This window comes from Pieris napi, chromosome 10 (assembly GCF_905475465.1).
Source record: "Pieris napi chromosome 10, ilPieNapi1.2, whole genome shotgun sequence".
Classification (NCBI taxonomy): domain Eukaryota; kingdom Metazoa; phylum Arthropoda; class Insecta; order Lepidoptera; family Pieridae; genus Pieris; species Pieris napi.
In genome coordinates this window covers 8,738,112-8,757,673 of record NC_062243.1, presented here as the reverse complement: position 1 = coordinate 8,757,673, position 19,562 = coordinate 8,738,112, and the positions used below count along the sequence as shown (strand labels likewise).

The 19,562-nt window shown below is 33.6% G+C and overlaps 1 protein-coding gene across 1 annotated transcript; it reads left to right on the top strand.

Moving 5' to 3' along the window:
* Positions 1–271: 271 nt before the first annotated feature.
* Positions 272–19,555, top strand: LOC125053040 (V-type proton ATPase subunit C). Its single transcript, XM_047654215.1, has 13 exons — positions 272–429; positions 849–986; positions 1,438–1,539; positions 2,152–2,203; positions 7,059–7,156; positions 7,953–8,041; positions 9,249–9,347; positions 9,788–9,911; positions 10,518–10,649; positions 17,410–17,507; positions 18,306–18,444; positions 18,753–18,873; positions 19,155–19,555. The coding sequence occupies exons 2-12, from the start codon at positions 858–860 to the stop codon at positions 18,846–18,848; spliced, it is 1,158 nt and encodes a 385-aa protein (XP_047510171.1). The 5' UTR covers positions 272–429; positions 849–857; the 3' UTR covers positions 18,849–18,873; positions 19,155–19,555.
* Positions 19,556–19,562: the final 7 nt, after the last annotated feature.

The window sequence follows — 19,562 nt, the reverse complement described above, 5'->3', positions numbered from 1 at the left end:
TATATGAAAATTAATTAAAATATTTTATAACAGCCAAGATGTTTATGAGTGCTTTTATGTCAATTAGGATATCAAACACAAATAGGAGGCAATGTTTCAATGTGACAAAGGGTGAGTACAGAGTAACTGAGTAATGTCATTCCCATACAATTTTTTTAGCGGCAGTATCACGCTCCTCGAAAAGTGACTGTCCCAAGCTCCAGGAAGCAATCTTGTTGACATCACTAAAAACAACGATTTTCATTGTATCCATAGACAACTGACGTAAATCAGCTGTCCAACTAAATTGGTTGCTCCAGATGGCAGCACATCATCACGTGAATTTTCATGGCGGTGTTGTAGGGCTAGTCCCGTATCGTCTTGTGATTTCACCAAAAAACTGCTGTTTGGAATATTTAGTGTAAAACAGCAACAAAAATTACTTTGTCGGTAAGTAATATGTTATTAATAAACGTAATGCCAGAATCTTGAACGCTTGAGACAGTTTTACGCGCTACTTTTGTTTGTCAAAGTAGATTGAAGTCATGGGGTGTTTAGGGGTGGTTTTGGGGTGTATTTCTTCAGCTATATTAATACGGCGCCGGAATGTCTGACGACTGAGTGGGCGCCATAAACCTGGAGCCATTATTGATTCACTCCAGAGCCCGTCGAAAGAATTTAGGCGAATATATTATCAGAACGTCGCTCAGTCTTGGAAGATGTACACTGAAAATCGATTTTTCACACAATTGGTCGTGTCTTAAAATAATTAATATGCTACATTTACTATAACAGTCAATTAGCATATAAGATTGTTTATTAATCTTCAGATTCAGTGTTAGATAAATAAATCATTGTCATATTTTTAGTGATTCAGGATGAGTGAATATTGGGTGATCAGTGCCCCTGGCGACAAAACCTGCCAACAAACATGGGATACCCTGAACAATGCCACCAAATCTGGCAACCTTAGTGCCAACTATAAATTCCCAATTCCTGACCTAAAGGTGAGTAAATAAATGTAACTTGGTCCACCTGCAACTAATTAAATGTTTTAGACCTTTTAAGTTGATAAGGATGTCTTTATATAAAAATGAGACAAAATAAATATGGTAGCAGTGAAAATACAAAAGTAGACCAACGGGCATATGGAATGATATTAAAAATGGAAAGATTAAATATATACATACATATATTTCCCCATAAAATTATAAACATTATGTCTATCTTTCTTGATTGGTCTGTTACCTTGATAGTTCAATGTATGCCTCTAATGAAAACTAGAATCTTGTAATTTAAAAATATGAAATCTATTTATTTTGAATTAAAAGTAATATGTTAACAGTATTTGCCCTGAACTTTATTTTTTAATGAATAATGATGCTTAATATTGTATTATTTTAAGATATTGTTAATAACCTAATTAATTTTAGTGGTGAAATTATAAATGTTATCTAGGTTGGGACTTTGGATCAGTTGGTGGGGTTGTCCGATGACCTTGGAAAGCTGGACACCTTTGTTGAAAGTGTTACCAGGAAGGTCGCACAATACCTTGGTGAGGTAAGTAATATTCTACCAAACTTAATAAACCATTTTTGCTTATGCTGAAAATTGCTCTTAGTGTAAGGAACTTGGACATAGAAATTTGAGTCCAATAAAAAAAAATGTATAAATAAATATAAATGTGTCAAACTGTGCGCCATCAAAATAAAATAAGTATATTTGTGTCATTGAAATGCTCACAAAGCATACAAAGTTGTTTTTAAATAATACATCAGACAATTAATAATGTTCCTGGATATAGTGGCATGATCAGTTTATTCAACGACATAAAATTTAGACAACTTGTACATTATAATTGTCTATTAAAAAACTGATCTAAGTAACAGATACAATCTGAAGCCAAGACCCATATCAGGTTGTAGTGCCACTGTATTATTATAATTATACTTATATTTCTGTTACCATAGTTTGTATTGCTTTTTTAAATGTGTCACAACCAATTGTTAAGTGTCACATAAATTTAATTTTATTTATGTCCTTATAATATATATTATGCATTGAATAGCATACGCAAGTTTTATTAAAATTATATTTTTACCATCAAATCTTTCCAAACTACAAATAAATATTTATATTGGCGGTTTAATTGTATTTATGCATGAATTTCAGGTACTTGAAGATCAACGCGACAAACTTCATGAAAACCTCATGGCAAATAATAGTAAGTACTTTTTTTTTATCAGTCATTTTGTACTTGGCACAAAACAATCAATTCATTTTATCAGATTATAGTTAAAGTTAATAGGTGTTTAGTGCCATTTTTGAACTTTAGGAAGATCCAGGGCAATTGCATGAGAAAGATTACTATTTTAGACAAATTAAAGCATGCGTGGGATAATAGATCTTAAAGCTGTATAAAAAGGGCGAATTCGGCATGAATGAATAAACTAATAAAATAGGAATGATAATAAATAGATCATAAAAGCACAGGAAAGTGCGAAACATTTAAGCATGTTCAGTTTCCGTCTTCAAGTTTAATTTAATTTAACTCTTTTTATTTTTATTTGCATGTATATTTATTTTATTACCGATACGGTGTTCTCTTATATTATTCGCAGTTTAAACATTTTCTATATATTACCATTTTCTAAATATTTATGTATTTTACATAATCCCATTTCGAAATATATTTCGCACTAAATTAGTAAGCAATGGATTTTTAAATTACTTTAAAAATTCATTGATGTTGAAGCTAAGAATGCTCAGTGGACAGTGTATAGTTATGGTTCGTCTACATACGACTGTTTCGAACCAGTTTTGCATCCCTGTGTATATATGAAGTAAATTGCACCATTTAAATGTTATTGTTCTCTGCTTACGTCGGTAGTGTACTGGGACTGGCCACTTTTGATAATTTATTTTTACACGTATTTGTTTATAGCAGTTTCATTACATTAGGCGAGTTATGTTAAGGAATGTTTTAGATTGAGAATGCTAGCTCTGTCATTGCATTTCAGTGTCTGAGAAATGGAAAAAAGTTTGCGGAAGTGAGTAATTATTGTAAATGTATGTATTGGGGTGTAATATGTAATAGAGCTTATTTCAATTAAGTTAATGCTTATGTTAAATACGTATACAATAATGTTTTATTTAAATAATATGTAGACAACAGGCTTTACAGAAGATTGCTTGTAAGTTGCTTCGAATAACTTTATTGTATATTAGATGAGGTTTTCAATATGTAACAAATTGTAAGGATACTCTCGGCTTAAGACTAGCATCGAACTGATAATAAATGATTGTGTAATCTTTTATCGGGTTATTTTCGTGTATGAGAAAAAATTGTTCTACGTAAGGGTCACATAGGTAGATAAGGTTGTGTCATACAATTATTGTTGTCCGTCAAAGAATTGTAATACACAGTGTAAGTACATTTGCACCACGGTAATGCAAAATGTACCACAGATCGCAATCACTGCCTCACAGACATTCATAGCTTAGCCATTCCGAGCTTCCATAATGTTCATGCTTCGTGCTTCTTATTTTTATTATTACTATTTATTTAATTTTATTTTTAATTCCTGTCCTAACCAACCTAAACGAGGCAATCCATTTACGAGGTATCACTCTGCGTATTTTGCAGAGTTAGTACAATCGCTCGGAAAGATTTTTAATATAACTAAAAGCAAAATAAAAGAGGCAAGCGCATGTTACGTGCCGGCTGCAGGCGTGGACTCGTATGGCGACCCAGGAGGCGGGGAACCCCCGCCTACACCGACGTCGCCCATCTGCGATTCCGCCTTCTCTGAGCACCACGGATGCTGGCCCTGCGAACATCGCGAGCACTCGGACTGTGCCACGCACTCGCAGCCGTCCAGTGGCCGAAGCTCCCCGCGCTGGGACGATGACGAAGAGGATCGCCTCCACATCTTGAACCAAGGTTTAGGATACCGTCCTGATCCTGTTTGGCATTTGAGGCTTTCCTGCGGCCGGACGCGGATACGGGATCAGAGAGTTCAGTCCTTTAAACCTTGCCCGCGAAGAAACTGCCGTAGAAGCCGGGATCTGGGTCACCTGATCCACCAGGAGCTTAAAAACTGTGACGGTGTCCAGGTGACCTTGTCATACTTTTCGAAAATTGTGTCATTCACAAGATAGCGAATTTGTGTCTCGCTGGATGAACCTGTCTATCCGCCTCTGGCCCAAACCTAATAAATCGAGTCTCAAATACCAATAACGCCCTGGTAGGCGTAATGCTAGTTTACCTTGTAACTGGCGCTGCCTGTGTTGGAGCTTAGGTATTGTGGAGGCAGTGATTGCGATTTTAATTTCATCAGCAGGTGGCGCTAGTGTCGATTAAGCGCCATCCTGAATTTGAAGTCTAGTAAAACATTTTTAAATTTAGGGTGACGCAAGTAAGCTAGGTGACCTAATATCACTTTGTTGTTCGTGTCCAACGCATAATCGCTTGGCTATCACAATGTATTGGTAAATATTTTAAAATACGAATAAGTTGCATTATGCTTGAATACTTACGTATTTTTAGATATTACCGAGTAGTGAGCTAATTATATTGTAAGCTAGAAAATGCTATGTAATAAATAATCCCGTTTGCAAATCAATGCGTTGCTTCTTATTTTTATTTTGCTTTTTATTTATTTAACTATACAAATAAGGTGAACTTCGTTATTTTATAACCAGATGTATAAATTAAGAAACGTAAGTTATTTCAACTGTATTAAACTCGCTGGGTATTACAAAAACAGTCTCCATTAAACATCACAGGTCCACTTAGATCATAATATGTATGTGATTTTATTTTGAAAAACTCTGGGTTAACCTATTAACAAAACAAACATTAAAATAATTTATTTAATTATTATATAACTTTGTGTTTTATAAACCTACAGACGGATTTATAAGCCTACACAGAGTAACTATATTTCCATTTAATGTTATTTGTTTATTGATCGTACAAGAAAGATTATTATCAACAAACAAGAAAGTTCCTTTGTCCTGAAGGGCTTGCCTACCGGCCAAAAACCCAATAGGGGCACCACTCATCTGAAGAATAAAGAACGTTAACTTGAAATTATTATTATTACTGTTACCAACTAGAAAACTAAGTTATTAATAACTGCAAAAAGCGATGAATTTGAATTTTTATTTTTACCCTTACCATGAGGTAATTATCAATAATTTTCACATTTATCGTAATATATGTATATGAAAAGAAATTGCATTCATAATAAGTGATTGCATGTTGCATGATTTATGTTTATTTGTATCGTTTACCGATCGTTTCATCTCTGAACGTTAAAATTAAATTCACAACAGTTTTATTACAAATTTATAACTTGTGATGTGTTAAAGATATAACATTTATTACATAAACATATTGCTCTCTATATTTCAAAAACTTACGTCTTGTCCTGGCTACCACGGCGGCACATTTACTTTAAATAATTTGGAAGATATAGGCTATGATACTCTGAGATTATTCTTAGAAATATATTTGTAAACAAATGTGAAGTATGATTCCTATGTATTTAATAAAATACACTCGGATTTGCATTTTAGCTTCTATTCTTTAATATTGTCGTGAAGAATATGATATGTGCTCAATAACTTAATGAAAGACATTGCATGTTTTTTGTCACGTGATCGGTTTACAATTTTAAATTTAGAATTACATGTGAAATTTTGCCAAATAAGTTCAAAGTTTGTGATATTATTTTTGATTTTCTTTTTTTTGGCACATTGACTCAATTTTTTCATTAAAAATAGCTTTCATAAGCTAGTTTAAGGTTGCCCTTACCAGTAACATTCTTTAGCAAAGACATTCTATTAGGGAAGTTTTATACCATTGATTCGTAGCATACTTGCTGCCGTACAACTTTACTACTAAGAGGACTTTTGTAAGCAACCCTTTAAGAAACAATATTGCATGTTTGTCATTACTTAAATTGTGCATTGAGAGATATGTAGCGTAGTAATAGGAATGTTTTGCATGGTACTATTATCTTACTGTTTTACGTTAGCTTATTTCGTTTCGTTGATATTTGTTTCAGCACTTATCCCAAATATCTAGATTTAAATAGACTTATTTCCTTTTAAAATGTGGCTTTAAATTTATAACTAGACCTTAATAAAGTGCAGATGTTTCCATAGACAAATAGTTTTAAACTTTTTTTGTGTGGCTAATATTTTCAGAGGTTAAGGAGGTTATATATGTGCAGGGGTTTATTGTTTTTGGTATGCTAATGTATGAGAAAGGAATCCATTTTTTTTATTTGCTAATAAAATAGTTAAAACCTTTCGATTAGATATTATTTTTTGATTATTGACTAGAGATAATTTTTTATTAGTTTAGAATCTTTTCTTCGTCATTTATCCGTATAGAATCGATCAACGCGGTCTCACGTCTACGTTAGATGACCTAGTTTTCAAGGCAATTCAAGTTCATAAACATTTGACCTACTATGCGGAAATAGAGCTATGAAATATTAAATTAACTACCACTAAAATATTCTTCAAAGAATTGTAATAAAACATTGTTTGTCTATGGAAGATGGTAAAATACTGAAATGATAAACAGATAGAGTTTACAGCCAATAGCTACGAAGTCTTAAGAACTGTCAAATTTTTTTATAACCTTTACAAATCTGTGCAGAACATTGTATAAACTATATTTCGGTACACGGTACATTTCAAATTCGCCATGGGAATGACTTTATCGCCCATTTTTATCTATTAGAAAACAAATTTAATTATGAGATTTTAATTTATGAGAAAATTAATCAAAACTAAATTAGTTCCTAAAACAACGTAACATTATCTTAAGTATCTTATTTGGGCAAGCATAAGATCCTCTTGGGTTATCGCTAAAGTCTTGGATCTCCTGAGAAGACTTCGACAATTTAACGCAGGGTTTCTTTCTTTTCTATTTGTTCCGTTTTTTTAAAATAATTGCTCTTAGTAGAATTCCATTTTTGACAGTTCTTAAATCTTTCTAAACCTTAGCAACTGTGCCAAATTGTATCTCATAAATTATAATGTATTTTCGGTGTTTTCAGGTGACCTGCCCACTTATTTGACACGTTTCCAATGGGACATGGCCAAGTACCCAATCAAACAGAGCCTTCGTAACATCGCTGATATTATTAGTAAACAGGTAAGCAATAATCATCTTCTGTGGAGATAATTTTAATATTCAAAACAAGACAAAAATATTAACTTATAAAGAATATTAATATATATACATGTGTATAACAACGTATCATGAGTTTGTGATGGGTGAAAAAAAAAGACGGATCGCGGCGCGTGTCTGTGATTGTGGTTCTGTTCTGTGGTCATAGATCAAACAATGATAAGGGGGCGTCCATAAATTACGTGAGGTGTTTTTTTAAATTCTCTGTACCTTCTTCTCCCTCCCCCCCCCTGGTGAGATATCGTGAGATTTTATTCAACCCCCTCCCCCATCCTCCAATCTCACGTGAGATTTTTCAAAATGTGGGTTTCTTACGTAAACGCGTTGGATTGTTATTGTAAAAAGAAAAAAAATTGCTTCGTGCTTTTATTTACGACTAATACCAAATAAGTGAAAAGTTAAGCGTTTAGGTATGGAGTTAGCGGGAAGTTGCAGAGGTGGCCTTTAGGGTCAACCGTTTTTATAAGTTTTTTTTTCAATCAGAAAAAAAATTGCGTGATATTTGCCGAGACCCCCCCTCTCTCCAACGTAAGATTAAATGAGATTTGACTCGACTCCCTCCCCCCCTTAAACACCTCACGTAATTTATGGACGCCCCGTAAGTACATTCATTCATATATCGAGTGTTTCATTTCATATTTTAATAGTGCCTTCAAGATTTCTTAATAATTTATTTGCTTGTCCTATAAAGTAATGAAATTGCATTTATCATATTCTGACCTATGGCCACAGATCTAAAAAATTCTTACTTGTGTTCCAGGTGGGTCAAATCGATGCAGACTTAAAGGTCAAGTCTTCTGCCTACAATGCTCTAAAGGGAAACCTACAGAACTTGGAGAAAAAACAAACGTGAGTATTTTGGTTTCAATCTTTAAATATTGTACTTCAATACTTCCAACTTTCCTATTTGAACCGTCCTAGCGCCAGTGATATTTGATACTGCGAAAGGACCTGTTTCATTTTTTAGCTAAGACTACATTTGAAGACTCGTAATACTTATTAGTGTAATTTCAAATGCTATCGCCGAGAATCAAACCCATTGAAATTATGTTTTCTGATCACTAAATTTTTTTATCTATCTTAATATTACCTGAAGTTTACGCGAGTCGGATATATTTAAACAAAACTTTAACAGAACTTTAGTGAATTTATTCAATATATCAAGTTGTCTACCAGTCAACAGAGAGCGACGACCACATACAATAGTTTGAGATAAAGCTAGGCAATTTTGACTATACTTTTTATATTAGCGCCATTTATAACTAAACTGCCCATTTGTATTTCCTTGATTTTTATAAGTGACTTATTTATTAACACTTCGTTAATAGTACGTATAAAAACAGGCAACATAAATTATTAGGAAGGCAACGAGTCGCAGAGACTGATCAATAGTTCTGACCGTTCTAGGCTATTCATCAGGACACGCCCCTACAAACACTAAAATATAGGTCGTATAACGGGTGAAAAGCACTTCACCCGTTATACGACCAAAACCATAACAAGTGACTACAGGCTACCAAAAAAAAAAATAATAATAATAATACAAAATCCTTATCGTATTTGGCTGTACTTCTATTGGCTTAGTTAAAAAAAAATTATTGACTGCAACAAACCCTTTGGGGTTCTGGCATAAATAGAATGCTCGGCCCCGGTGACAGATTTTAATAACTGCGCAAAATGGACGCATTCTTCTGCAAAGGTTTCTCCTAAATCAGTGGCATATAGTTGTTTTTACTGCTTTGCTTTGCTTCTAATAAATTTACTGTCGTCTAGTTCATGCAGTTTCCCTAAGAAACCAAACGTTGCGCCCCCCTAGATTGTCGCGCCCTAGGCTAAAGCCTAATTAGCCTAAGGGTTAATCAGGCCCTGACGGGTCGGCAACCTTATCGCTAACAAGCGATCTCTTCCAGACTTCTAAGAAGTCCATAACAAAAATGAAATTACAAGTCGCAATACAGAATTTTCCAATTATTAAATACAAAAGCTACTCTTAAGGTTGTTGTGGCCTCTTGTTAGATTAATCCGATTTTATTATAATTTTTTTCTTATTATACAGTGGCAGCTTGTTGACACGTAATCTGGCTGATCTAGTGAAAAAGGAGCACTTCATCTTGGACAGTGAATATTTGACTACTCTTCTTGTTATTGTGCCTAAGTGAGTATCCCATATTTACAAACGTGAAAATCACGTTCTAATGAATAAGGGAGCGTTCAAGTATTACGTAACGCAATTTTTGGAGATTATTTAGCCCCCCCTAAACTCGCCGTAACGTTTTTCAGTACCCAAGTACAGTACTGTGCCCAAGTATAGTAAAACGTTTCGTGACTCTTTAGTTATTATTATGTGGTGTAAGTCGAAAAAAATATTAACAACGCGTTATTTAATCCCCGCCCCGCATCGTAACGTTTTACAAAAGGACCCCCCCCCTCCCTAAATTCGTTACGTAATACTCGAACGCTCCCTAACACAATATCAAACTACCTTCTAACTGTTTTCATTGTATGAATTGAAAAAAAAAAAACATTTTACCTTTTTAATTTTTTTTGCCAATTAATATTATTATTATTAATATAACAAATGAATGCTTATTCCAGGTCGTTGTTCAACGATTGGATCGCGAACTACGAAAAGATAACTAACATGATAGTGCCGCGTTCCACGCAGCTCATACATCAAGATAACGATTATGGCCTCTACACTGTTACACTCTTCAAGAAGGTTTGCTTATTTTTATAAATTCACGACTCTTAGTACTACTTTATATGTCCGAAATTAACTCGGCACAATAATACTAACTAAAAATAATTTATAATGTATCTTAAAGGAGAATTGCTATCGTAATAAAAAAGTAATAATACATTTTTGTATGAAAAGCATTTTAAATGTGTTCCGTGGGTGTATTAAGGACTAAACGGAATGAATATCCAACGTTCAAATAACATATTAAGTCAAATAACTATGAAAATTCGAGATTTCCGAGCTGACACACAAATAGCATTGACGTATACGAATAATTGGCGAAAGTATTGTAAAAATTGTTATGTACTTCTCATTTAAAGGTATATACTTTAAAAGATAATTTAAATGATAATAATAAAAGCCTTTATTGCTGTACTTATACTAGTACTTACATAAACATGTGAAATAATAAAAAATAACCTTAAAAATATTAATAACATTTTTAAATTATACCCTAATATACGTCGATTTGTGCATAATCTTAGTATTAATTGTTAACATGTTTTGTTACAAATCTTGTGTAAAAAATTTATTAATTGATATAAAGATAATTTGGATTGTTATTATATATTAGTTTATTTGCAGGTAGTGGAAGAATTCAAGCTTCACGCCCGCGAGCGTAAGTTCGTGGTTCGCGAGTTCTCGTACAACGAGCAGGATCTCGCTGCTGGAAAGAATGAAATCACCAAACTGGTGACTGACAAGAAGAAGCAGTTCGTAAGTATATCGCGGGCTTCAAGCCAGAGGGGCGTATAAAAAAAAATCGTTTTTTTTTTTATTACGTCAATTATTTCTAAGTTTATCGATACACCACCTCTGTTTTTTTCATATTTGTAAGTTAATTACTTTAGAAGATATTAATAAAATACTTTTAGGCGTATAACTGAAGTCAGATATTATTTTCATGCCAGAAAGACGTACCGCGGTCGTAACCACTAATGACGAATTGTGTAACGGACCACAAAGTCGTACGTACATACGATTTCATACGATTATCGATTTTCATATGACCTACCAATATATTGTCGGGCCATATAGACGTATGTTCATACGACTTTCGAATTTGTTTTGATTACCAATAAAATGTCATGCCAAAAAGACGTATGCGTATACGACCTTGAATTCGCGCCGCGCTCTTTCCACCCGCGCAGTCGCAGTGTTCAATAGTCGGCCGTATAGAGTGGACAGGCGGAACATAGAAACGGATTGATGATGACAGCAATGACTCTGTAGCAGACCCTAATTACCAACCTGAAGACGAGGAAATTCAGTGCTCGCCAATGTCACCTATTACGTCCTCATCTTTAGTTCAAATTAAACAAACAGTCAGCATTACTAATCCACAAGAAATAGAAGAATCGCCCACACTTGAAAGTAACCTTGATGGAATGGAAAATTTAGGCTTTAACGGTGATGACTTTAATGTTCCAATATTATATTCCAATAAATCACCATTGTCAGTATTTTGGACAAACAAGGATTACAGGTAAATTAGCTTGGAGAAATTTTTGCGTTTGTAGTAGTGTATGGTCAGCAAATAAAAAAAAAAACAACATTTTATTTTTAGTTTTTATTTTTTTAAAGGTAATATACGTTTGTGGCTGGAGCACACCAAATGCGTACACGTCTACGCATACGCACTACGTACTAATACGGACGTGAAAATGTGTATCCACTGCATTGTAATCTATGGAACTGTATGAGGCAGATAAGCCAGTTCCAAATATTACAAGCAGTGAATGCCGGTTTTCACTTCAGTGAAGACGTGTATGAATTAGGTGTTCTCCGGCCATAAATGTTTTATTCTAATAATTCATCAACCCCAGGCATATCACAATCATCCCCATCCTCGCTTTCATCAGATGAATTATTTAAATTAATTATGATTCGTTCTGATATTGTGTCTAAAGCTGCGTCTCTACCCTGATATTTGTTTTCCTCCTCAATAGCATGCAGACAAACTTTTCTCCATTCCTCTACAGTTATGGCGTTCATTTTTTCTTCAGCTAATGACATTATAACCTTCATATTCATTGCGACATTCTTTTTTGCGACATATGTTTTCACTATCCCCCATATATTTTCTATAGGATTAAACTCCGGATGGTATGGTGGTAAACGCAGCACAGTATGACCGTGCTGTCGTAATATTTCGTCTATCTTGTACTCTACAAATCTCGCCTTGTTTTGCAGAATCAGTTCATATAATTGAGGCTTAAGCAACGTGGATGAATGCTCAATGTTTCGCAATGTCAGCCAGTCAATCATTTGCTGTTTTCTAGAATTACTATTCGGTGCAGGATTTTGTATTGAGTTATGATATGGTGCGTTGTCAACAACAACAACACTATTTGGTTGTAAGTTGGGTATTAATTGAGTTTGAATCCACCTTGAATAGTTGTCATAGTTCATATTGTCGTGGTAATCTCCACTTTTTTGGTTGGCTTTAAACATAAGCAATGCATTTGGTATAAAGCCATCCATACCACCGGCATGAACAATGATTAAGCGGTTGCCTTTCGATATATGTTGCTTCAAACCTGAAGTGCTTCCATCTGACCAAGATTTCGAGAGGGTATGTGATGTATGTATATATGTTTCGTCGGTGTAAACAATTGGTCGGCGTTGTTCACGATATTCAGCAATTTTCATCAAATAATTAATTCGCAAGTATCTAATTTCGTGTTTTTCCATAAGAAGTTTCCGGTTATCTTCTGTTTGCTTCCAATTAAAACCTAATGACATGACGTGTTTTCGTAACGTGCTGACACAACCTTTATAATCGATATCTTCTTTTAATTTTGCGTGCAAAGTTTTCAAAGTGGGAATTTCTTTATTTGTGATGTGGAAGTCATGAATTGTTCTTCTGATAACTTGCTGATCAAAGTTATCGATTACTATTGTAGGTTTACGATTCGGTTTCTTTTTAGGAGATTTAAATGTTACTTCCTGATCTGAAGGTCGACATTTGCTTTCTGATACTACCTTTCTGACGGATGCTATTGAAATTCCCGTTGATTTAGCAACTAATTGAGTGGGAGTCATAATACTGCTCGGGTTGTTATTACACTCATTTTCGAAATATTTGTACAAACAGTACAAAACTTCTTTAGTTTGAGAAGTCAAAGGCTTGCCTCGACCATGTTTTAACACTGGAGCCATTTTTAATTAACAATATAAAGTTGCAACACTTACACACAAATTAAACACTTCAACAAATATTATAACAATAATAACAAACAATAACAACAATCAACAAATACAAAATTTAACAATTAACGTAATAATTATAATTTTTGAATGAAATGTGTGCTTTATGTTCTAACAGTACCAAGCGACTGACGCCGGACTGCACGTGGCACCTGCGGACAGCGTAAACTGGTTTATTCTGGTTTTGTGCGTGTTTCCACTTTCCACTATCAAGTGACGATTTTTTGCTTTAGATTGAAATATCTCGGAAACGGTGCGTCCTAGGCCAAAAATAAATTTTGACCCCCCCGTAGACCCCCCGGAGTTTTAAAAACCTAGATGAAAGGAAAAAAAAATATATATCGGTCTCTCCTCTTTGAAGTTTCACTTCTATCGTGTGTGAATCGCGCACACACCTTTTTTTTATAAAGTCAAAACCTTTTTTTTTAAATAAAAACTTGTTTTTATTGATAACAAAAATCAGAGTGTTGCTAGGGATAAGTATAATATTAAATAGTAATGTTAGGATATCGAAACATTTTTGTATAGGCCAGAACGATATAGTGGAAACGCGCTCTAAGATCTGAGTAATATACACACCACTACATATGCAAAAATTTCTCGAGACTAATTTCACTGTACGAACTACTAGAATCATCGGTTCCATCAATAGAAAAACAACTTACACCGCTGTTTACACCAGTAGCATCCATACACTCAATAGGAAGCCCTAGCATTATAGAAACTTCTGAAAACCCACATAACGAGAATCTGTCAACTTTCATTGATGACAGCGATGACTCTGTAGCAGACCCTAATTACCAACCTGATGACGAGGAAATTCAGTGCTCGCCAATGTCACCCATTACGTCCTCATCTTTAGTTCAAATTGAACAACCAGTCAGCATTACTAATCCACAAGAAATAGAAGAATCGCCCACACTTGAAAGTAACCTTGATCGTCAAAAAGTGAAAAGATGCAAAAGAAAAATACCGGAAAATTGGAAAAAAAAACATTAGAAAAACGAAGAAAAATTGCGGTGAAACATACATATCAAGTCAAGGAAAAAATGTACCGGCAAAAAAGTGTCGCAATGAAAATTGTAAGTGTCAACGAGCTTGTCATACAAAAATTGATAATAGTACGAGAAAAAATATTCATTTGTCATTTTGGGGTTTGGGTAGTATTGAAAGACAAAGGGATTTTATAGTATCGAACGTGGTTTCAACTGAAGCAACAGGATCACGTGTGACAAACTCGAGAAGGAAATTCACTTTGAATTACAGTTTCAAGATTAATTCGGAAACGGTAAATGTGTGTCAACCTTTTTTTCTTCGTACACTGGATATCAGTGACAAGATGGTCCGTACTGCTTTGAAGAAAGCGCGCCGAGGAGTGGGTAATATACCTTCCCCTGATAAAAGAGGTCATCACATACCTTGCAACAAATTTAGCGAAGACAACATAAAGTTTGCTAATGATCACATAGATTCATTTCCAAAAGTGCCTTCTCATTGGTGCCGTAAAGATACAAAAAAGATTTATTTGGAGACCATTCTTAATAAAGAAAAAATGTACGAATTATATAAGCAGCAATGTTTGGAGAACCATAAGAAACCCATTGGAAAAACTTCGTATAAAGAACTAATTTTAAATAAGAATATAGGTTTCCACAAACCAAGAAAGGACCAGTGTTGGTGTAACAAATATGAGCAATTAACTGAAGAAGAACAAAAGGCGAAACAAGAAGAATACGAAGAGCATGTTAACAGAAAATACTATGCACAGGAAGAAAAAACATCGGCTAAAATTAAAGCAATAGAAGATAGTCGCTCGCATGTTTGTACTTTTGACTTTGAAGCAGTGCTATATTGTCCTTTGGTTTTAGGAAAACCTGTATTTTATAAACGGAAGTTAGGTAGCATGAATTTCACAATTCACAATGCAGCGACTAAACAAGGCTATTGTTATTTTTGGCCGGAATATGAAGGCAACCGTGGATCAAACGAAGTATCAACATGTCTCTATAATTACGTCTCAAATCTCTCCAATGTCGATCACCTGATTTTATTTTCTGACTGCTGTCCAGGGCAGAATAGAAATTCTGTGCTTGTTGCTATGTTCAATTATATCATTACATCACCTGACAATGAGATTAGAGTCATTGACTATAAATTTCTTGAACCTGGTCACACCTACATGGAGTGCGACAACATGCACTCGACAATTGAACGAGCTTCTGAGTATGCCAAAATCTACATCCCTGATGACTGGCAAAATGTCATACGACTAGCTCGTAAAGACAATCCATATAATGTTCAAGTTATGGAACACACAGACTTTTTGGATTTCAAATCACTGCGAAGTACTATTATTCCAAATACAATGAAAGCCACTGATGGAACTGTTTTGCAATGGGCTAACGTAAGATGGTTACGATTTAATAAAAACATTCCCCATTCGTTGTTTTTTAAATATGATTACTGGGAAGAATTCAAAGAGGTAAAATTAAAGGAGAGAGTGACTAGATCGGAACATAATTCGAATCTTGCAAAACTGTACCCAGGACAAATTTTGTTAAAACAAGCAAAACATAAAGATCTGATGGAAATGTGTCGAGATGGGACGATAACCAAGAATCATAACTACTACTATGAAAAACTTCCTGTTCAGTCTGTATCAGGATCGTTGCCTCAGACTAGGCCTCGTCAAGATGATAACGAATTGGAATTATCTGCAACACGAGCCTCATATTTAAGACGTCGGTCAGGGAAAAAGAATTAATCAGTTCATTTGATAAGAACCTACATAGATGTTTGAACTTATTACTTTTGCTTGCTCAGTTGGATCTAAATAGATTAAGTCGTTTGCCTGTACCTGCTCTAAATTTAAATGAGATTGCATGCAACTAAATGGAAAGTACTTACTATTCATGTTTTTCATCTTTATAGATATTTTTATAGATGTATTTTTTTTGTTTGTTTATTTTGTTTCTATTTAAGTAAACATCTATTTTTTAATAGGTAACCAAGTTTAATACTATTCATGTTTTTCATCTTTATAGATATTTTTATAATTAGCAGTTTTTTTAGTTTGTTTATTTTGTTTCTATGTAGGTAAACAACTTTTTTTCAACAGCTTTAAGATCTCTGCAATCGTGAATGCTGAATACGACCAAAGAAACAATAATTATCTTTGTAGTACTAGAGTGTTAATTATACCTATGCTAAGTTTTTCTTTTAAAAGTTTAATGGTTCCAAGTTCCTTTTTAAATAATAATAATTTTAAACTATTTTTGTGCCTTGTTTTATTTCACTGCCATCGAAATTAACCCTAAGAAGCCCTTACGTCTGTCTTGGAACAAAACTAATTTTATATTTTTGACAAGCCAGACGGACGTGTAATCTTCAAAAATGGTAGAAATACTGCATTTAATTATATAAAAAATATTTATTTATGATATTTCACGATACTTGAACTAAGTTCAGATGTTTTTTTAAATATTTCATTGCGTAAAAAGCTTTTGTATTTTACGTCCATCCGATAAAAGCGTTTTCTGAGAAAAGAAAACATACGGTTTGCCTACAACTGTCGAGCCAAATGGAAGTAAGTGCAATATTGCACGTTTTTAAATACTTACAAAGAAAATAATCATTTCACGTTATTAAGAAAGTACTTTAGTAGACACATGTACATTTTCAGATAAAGAGATACATTGCAAAAAAACTTATTAAGTTTTTTTTGTCTCCTGAAAAGTAGGGGTATTGCTTATACGCCCCTCTGGCTTGAAGGCCACGATATATTTATAAAACAAACTACAAAGCAGCCGGGTCACTAAGAGTAAGATTCACCAATGACAAACGACTCGCCCACACACACACCCACACAGACACACACATACATAATCACGTCATTTATTCGTTTTTGAATCTTTTTTTTTTTTTTTTTTATAAAACAGGGGGCAAATTAATTAATTAATTAATTATAAGTGATATTTTAATATCACTGTGTATTATAATTGATAGTTGCTGCCCTTATATATGTATTCTTTTAAAAAACCTGCTGAAATATTTAATAACTACTTGACAAATGGAAGATTTGAAAAGACATATATTTATAATAAATATGTAGGTATTGTTATAATTTCTATTTGATTTAAAATTTTAGTTGTTAACTAGTTTAACTTATAGTTAAACAGTGGAGGCGGAGTTCATTATTTCTTAGTTATTTATTTTCGAACATTTACTTGAATAAAAATCAATTGCTTGAAATCCATTTTCAATCCAGGGTCCTCTCGTCCGTTGGCTGAAAGTGAACTTCTCAGAATGCTTCTGTGCCTGGATCCACGTTAAGGCATTGCGTGTCTTCGTCGAGTCCGTCCTAAGGTATTTTGATTTCATTATTGGGGCCATGCAGTACTATATTGAGCTGCATTAATTAGCCAGCGAAACTAACATTAGCTCTACTACTCTAACATACGAAAGATCTATTTTTTTATTGTTTGAAGGCGCATCAACTCGAAACTACTCCATAAATAAGAATAAGCACTCAGTCCCATAGAAATAAAATTTATCTTTGTGTTAGTCACTTTCCAATAGTGAACAAAATTTTGGAAAGATAAATTATTTTACTTGTCAGCTTGAAATATTAGGTCCTTACATATGAAATTGGCGTTTTGTATGGGAGGAACAAAAAGTCGAATATTTTTAAATATAATATATTTAATTAATCAAAGTATGAACCATTGTTTTCTATGCCCTTTTGCCATCTCATAGGTAGTTCATTGATCCCTTTACAAAAAAAAACCAGTCGGACGGGAATCAATAAAAGATGATTTGAATTTGAAAGATGGTTAAGAATTCCAAATTTTGATTTGGAATTCTTAACCAAAGAGGAGATATTTGAGGTCAAAGTAGACAAAACGTAAAACGCCAATTTCATATGTAAGGACCTAATATTCTAAGTATGAAATTCTAACGACACTCGTCTTTTTGTAAGCATAAAGTATTTGTATACAGTGTCTCTGCTGGTTATGGTCAGACTAATATTTTACTTATTGGAATGTTGCAAAATTTAAATTAGAACTATGTAATTAGTGCATTTATTTTTTTCTTGAAAAAGGAAAAATAAAATAATATCACCGAAGACAACATACATAATATTAGAGATAATTTGTTTCCCAGATACGGCCTCCCTGTAAACTTCCAAGCGGTAGTGATGGTGCCGTCTCGCAAGAGCATGAAGAAACTCCGTGACGTGCTACAGCAGCTGTACGCTCATCTGGACCACTCTGCCCATCACCACTCTGGGGCGCAACAAGAGGTTGGTGTAAATAGAAATAAGAATCTTTCCTAATATTTGATGAACAAATTTAAACGTCTTACCAAAAGGCTAGATGCTATGAATAAACCACAGCTTAATTAAGACCTGGTACGGGTTGCAAGCGCTACAATCATTATTAATAAAAAATCTACAAACCCTATAGTCAACTCAAATGTATGAAGACATTAATCAAAAGTCCTAAAAAACATTAATCAGTGTACCTACACATAAACAAATTATGTGTACACTAATCTTATAATTAATCTTGTAAATATATGATTAGTAATTGTATTTATTTTGAATTCCAGAGTGCTGAGTTAGCAGGTCTTGGATTTGGTCAATCTGACTACTTCCCATACGTGTTCTACAAAGTCAATGTTGATATGATTGAAAAGACCGCTTAGAGAGGATGCTGAATGGCTGTTATAGGTGAAGCATTTCTTAAGTTTTCAATTTCTAAAATAATTATTATGTATAGCCGTAAAAGGAATAATTATTTCTGTAATTATTGTAATTTTGCATCATCGTAATTTTAGACAAAGCTAAATTTAATGTATTACATTGATTTAAGATGTTTAAAATTGATCCCTATGTACCTACTCATCATAACGAATTGACTTGTAATCATTCAATAACATTTCATTTTTTGAGCCTGTGTATTAGTTGACATTTTAACAAGTAATGTTTTCTTATTGTTCATTTTGTTGCAGGTACTGTTACCAAGTTCTGTGCATGACCGTTGTATTAACAACTAGCTGCAATATCGCCTTGTACAATAAAAATAATTGTTATACATTCTAAACCTATTGGTTAGTCATTGATAAATTTTATTCCAATTATATTTTTCTATGCAAATCAAATATCGAAGCAGGTTGTTTATTTATATTAAATTTTTATTTATAATGTTGCCATTTTATGCTTCAGGAATGAAAAAAAACGCAACAAATTTGTTTTTTCAGTATTATGTTGCGTTATTAGAGTAGATATAACAACTGTTACTAAATGTAATATAATGTTCAATAAATTATATTGGTATAATGCAAAACTGTAAATAAGAACATTCCTCATAAAACTTGTGTAGTAAATAATAAATATTATTCAAGTTACTGTTTGTTGTT

What these genes read in the sequence shown, in the direction of transcription:
- LOC125053040 (XM_047654215.1), top strand. Translation starts at nt 858, where the DNA reads ATGAGTGAATATTGGGTGATCAGTGCCCCTGGCGACAAAACCTGCCAA. An exon ending in AAACCTCATGGCAAATAATA is followed by an intron (nt 2,204 to 7,058) that starts GTAAGTACTTTT and finishes CGGTGTTTTCAG; the next exon opens with GTGACCTGCCCACTTATTTG. An exon ending in AACTTGGAGAAAAAACAAAC is followed by an intron (nt 8,042 to 9,248) that starts GTGAGTATTTTG and finishes CTTATTATACAG; the next exon opens with TGGCAGCTTGTTGACACGTA.